The sequence below is a fragment of the Punica granatum genome, chromosome 6, assembly GCF_007655135.1.
Source record: "Punica granatum isolate Tunisia-2019 chromosome 6, ASM765513v2, whole genome shotgun sequence".
Classification (NCBI taxonomy): domain Eukaryota; kingdom Viridiplantae; phylum Streptophyta; class Magnoliopsida; order Myrtales; family Lythraceae; genus Punica; species Punica granatum.
This window is the reverse complement of record NC_045132.1, coordinates 9859713-9864236: the sequence shown is the minus strand read 5'-3', so window position 1 is coordinate 9864236 and position 4524 is coordinate 9859713. Positions and strand designations below refer to the sequence as shown.

General features: G+C 36.4%; 1 protein-coding gene across 1 annotated transcript; it reads left to right on the top strand.

The window, feature by feature from the left end:
* The first annotated feature begins 2774 nt into the window (after positions 1–2774).
* Positions 2775–4143, top strand: LOC116211777 (cold-regulated 413 plasma membrane protein 2). The gene is made up of 4 exons (XM_031546289.1): positions 2775–3053; positions 3244–3351; positions 3461–3531; positions 3703–4143. The coding sequence occupies exons 1-4, from the start codon at positions 2875–2877 to the stop codon at positions 3954–3956; spliced, it is 612 nt and encodes a 203-aa protein (XP_031402149.1). The 5' UTR covers positions 2775–2874; the 3' UTR covers positions 3957–4143.
* The last annotated feature ends 381 nt before the right edge of the window (positions 4144–4524 follow it).

Here is a 4524-nt window from a genome sequence, read left to right as displayed (position 1 = left end):
CTTCAGGATGTGCTAGCACCCTTGCAACCACATTGCAAGCCTTATTCGATAATTAATTCCTTAATTAGCTTCCTTAATTAGAATTAATTCTTTTCTCGGTTTAGACACGCTCAATGTGTATGACTAACTAGGTTCATCATCAAATGGCAATGGGATTATAGTATCAACTCATTTGACACTACTAGAAACTTGTTCTGTAACCAAAAGCATAATTTCCAAAATGCCATTGATTTCCAAAGTTCACGAGTAACACCTAGCAGCATATCGTGGCAATCCAAACGATGATGAATGTATAATTGAAATATTATGATGAACCTCTGATCGTATATACCATGCATTGAGTCCCTTCACTACAAGATCCCGATCTAGCCAGAGCTACGGTAAATGCCAAACTCTATAGCCGATTACATGGACTCTTTAATTTCATTCTTAAATCTGTAGTACTTGAACCAAAACTCTTTTCTATTCGAGTCTATCTACCTCGACCGAGAATTTCTCGATCCAGAACAAAACTCATATCCATAGGACCTTTTTCTATTTACTCAGGTTAGCGAATCATATCTTGATGGGACACCTAACTCCAAGTATAACTAACTAGGACCACTATCTGCTGAGTAATCATGCTAAGCACAAATATATTAGCAGTAGCAAATACTAATCACCTATACTTGAGATAGCGTTCCATCTCAGGTCTAAGGACTATATGCACTAATACGATCCAGATAACATTCATTGACATTAATAAATTACCGTATGAATATTATCTGTACGTCACGTTCGACTACGTATCATATAAGTATCCACATATCTATCATGATAACAATTATCAAATAACATGAGACTCACTACTCCATTTTCATTAGTATCTGTATACTAATCATGGAAACAGACAGAGGTGACGATTTATCTGGAGAAATAATATCCAGTTAAGTCTCCTACGATCGTGAACAGTTTAAAAATATTCTTACCGAATTATTTCGTCACTCATATTCTTAACTCTTAAGAATGAAGCATTCAAAATATCTTAAGGACTTTATTATAATAAACATAAACAATATATTAATAATAGAATAAACTTTATTGCCATAAAAGAAATTATTCAAATATATAAATCAAGTTCTAGGGCATATCACTAACAGTGACACCAACCAGTTAAAATTAAATAACCGTTCAAATAGTGCTTTTCAGCTATCAAAACTTAATGACAATGTACCTGGAAGTTAATGCCGTAATAGTGAAAATGAGCTTGAAAATTTGGGAGAAGTATATGGCGTGGCACAACTTTTTAACATTGCGTGAAATCTGGCACATCGTTTAGAAATTGCATAATATATATGGAAAACTATTGAATTTCGTGTCCCGCCGTGACTAATATAAGTGATGATATGGTATACGTGGGGAAAATGTTGAGAAATGAGCTTGAAAAGTTAGCTTCTAGTTAAATTTTTATTACGTAATCCGAAATTTCGATTTACAATATCTCACAAATGGATCAACGAAAACACAAGCCGCTAAATCTAATAGTTTCATTAATTATGACTTAAGAGTCTGAAGATATGAAAGTTTGGGGCCAAGAACCACCTGTCAAATTAAAGAAGTATACTTTGATATGTTCATCAAAGTAATGCCTATTAGAATGCATGTTAACATTCAAAGAACACCAGTTCAATGTACAGATAACTCGCACTTCAAATGGATATACTCATCGTTGATATTTTATTAATAGGTTGGACATCACATGTAGAAAGGGCATATACTATCACTTCTATGCAAAAACCCAGAGACAATCAAACCAAATCATTATATTTGTAAAATTTATTTGACAAAAGATTAATTAAAATATATAAATGTAAAAGTTTGAACATAATCTTCACATCATCCCTGTGTTTCTTGACCCAAGAGATATTTCCATGGATAATTGCAGACCTTGCGAACATATGTCGTCCGCCGTACGCGCTACAACTACCTTTCCTGGAACTATAGCGCCCCACAGATGCATGTACTGGGACACTCAATTTATAGCGTTGTAGTAGTGCGCGTCTTTTCACCTCCAACACACGGATTCTTCTATCAGCCATAACTTCTTCTATACAAATTGCAAATTGCGCGTCTTCTCAGTCATTGAACTCTTTACTATACGAGTGTTTTCGCAGATTGGTAATTTGTAGTGGTTCCTTTTAATATTTCTTATCGATATCCATTAAAACTTGATTCAATATTTCGACGACAATACTACAGAAATTTATTAACTTATACAAATTAAATGAAAGAAACGATAATGCAAATTAATCAACTAAAAATAACTTAAAAACTATAAATAAAACACAAGATGCTAATAAAACCTATTAACTTGGGGTAAATTTAACTAAACTCTATGACTTAGTTTTGATTGAAACCGTGAAAAGTGCCTAGATACATAACTACCATCACAGAGTGATCAAGCTCTAGATAATGCTCCCGGTGGATTCCAAAACCTGCAATATTACAATTACAGTCCATTTACTGAAGGCGTAATTTGTCAGCTGCACCACATATAATGGTTAAATATATTTGTCCTATGCTTGTTCACTTGGTTAGAACAAGAGGGAAAAGGTCCCAAAGGAGAGAGTTTCAAAAGTGAAACAGTTGCTCACCCCCAACAAAACAGTCAAATCTTGGAAAAAAAACAGTTGAGATCTGAACCTTCCAGACCATGACTTCACTAAAAGCCCGGCAAAGAATCCCCTATAAATAGCCCAAAACTGCAGCCAGAGACCTCTCTTCCCATGATCTTACCGAGACAAAACAAAACTTCTCCAACTCCTCAGATTTTCCGTACACATACTGTTCAATTATATATATAAGACCAGCTGATAGCTCAAATCCACAGGCAAAATGGGGAGGGTGGATTATCTGGCAATGAGAACTCATCAAGTGGAAATGGAAGACCTCATCAGCTCTGACATTGATGAGCTCAGAGTTGCTGCGAAGAGGCTCATTGCCCACGCCACCAAGCTCGGTGGCTTGGGCTTGGGCACTTCGTTTCTCAAGTGGCTTGCCTCCTTTGCCGCCATGTGAGTCTGAGTTTCTCCCTCTCCAATCCTATAAGTATACGCATGGCGCTGGTATAGAAACTTGTCGGGACATCCCTATTTATACATAGCTTTGTTGCGCAAACAGAAGGGCTTTGTGGTGGAATAGACCCTAAAATGTAGTTATACGAAGAGACGGATGATATAAATTGATTGTTTCTTCTCCATGTAGATATTTGCTGATATTGGATCGAACAAATTGGAGAACAAACATGCTGACATCGCTCTTGGTGCCTTATATATTCTTCAGTCTACCATCATCTATATTTCAATTCTTGAGGTGAGAATCAAGTGTTTCTGTTATCAATTATTCGATACATAACAAATCTCCAAGTTCATTTATATGAATAAAAGCTCTGCCCGTATAAGATCCCATATATATTTTGTAGAGGCGAGGCTGGAAAATGGGTTGCTTTCGTCGCAGTCATTCTGAGGCTGTTCTTCAACCGGCATTTTCCTGGTAAATGCCTGCTCTCTGCTTTTGCAATTGTTAATCAATCGCCTCTTATGTATCTACTACATATTAGCCTGTATCTATGTATATGCATTGAGCTATAGCTAGCTCATATATCATATAGATTGATGCGCATTAATTATTTATTGATGAGTAACACCGGGTTTGTATTGTCAGATTGGTTGGAGATTCCCGGTTCGTTGATTCTTCTCCCGGTCACTGCCCCGAACTTGCTAGCACACAACATGAGGGACAGTTGGATCGGCGTGCTGATAAGCCTTTTCATTGGTTGTTACCTATTGCAAGAGCACATTCGAGCAACCGGTGGGTTTCGAAATTCATTCACTCAAAGCCACGGGATATCAAACACGTTTGGCCTTGTCCTTCTGTTGGTCTATCCCATCTGGGCTCTCCTGCTACACTTCCTTTAGACGTCTCATGATATACAATATTATCTATCCATGGGATCACAGATTCTATGATATTGCTTGTCCTGAATGTTTATTTGTACGCCATTTAATTTGTTGGACTTCTATATTAGGAATTGTCGGATTTATTAATTAATTAATCCTTTCAAGCTTTTTAAAGTAATGGATCACTTTTATCTTTCTTTCTGTTTTATACAATCTCTTGTTCTATGTCACTGGATATACCCCTTCGATTACCCACCAGTTTCGTTTCGTATTCCGGTGATTTAATTAATCTTCAGCTCTCTGTTTTTTCTTTTTTTTCGGCCAGACCACAGGCCCATCTGCGCCTTAGCCCTAGTAAGTGCTTTTGAAAAGGAAACAAAGAGTGAGCGCGCGTCTTTTGTTTTGTTTTTTTGCCTGAGCAGACATGAGCATGCGTTAGCTTGTTTGGGATTAAAGTTGAGTATTCTATTCTAACTCTATATATATATATATATATATATATATATATATTTAATTGGGTTGTAATGATAGTGTTGTTGAATTATGAGAAGAAGTGTGAAAAAGCACGAAGAGTTCAGAGAAAGTA

Excerpts from the sequence above, each read along its gene's own strand:
- LOC116211777 (XM_031546289.1), top strand. The coding sequence starts at position 2,875 with ATGGGGAGGGTGGATTATCTGGCAATGAGAACTCATCAAGTGGAAATG. Across the intron at positions 3,352-3,460 it reads TCTATATTTCAATTCTTGAG|AGGCGAGGCTGGAAAATGGG; the intron begins GTGAGAATCAAG and ends TATATTTTGTAG. Across the intron at positions 3,532-3,702 it reads CTTCAACCGGCATTTTCCTG|ATTGGTTGGAGATTCCCGGT; the intron begins GTAAATGCCTGC and ends TTGTATTGTCAG.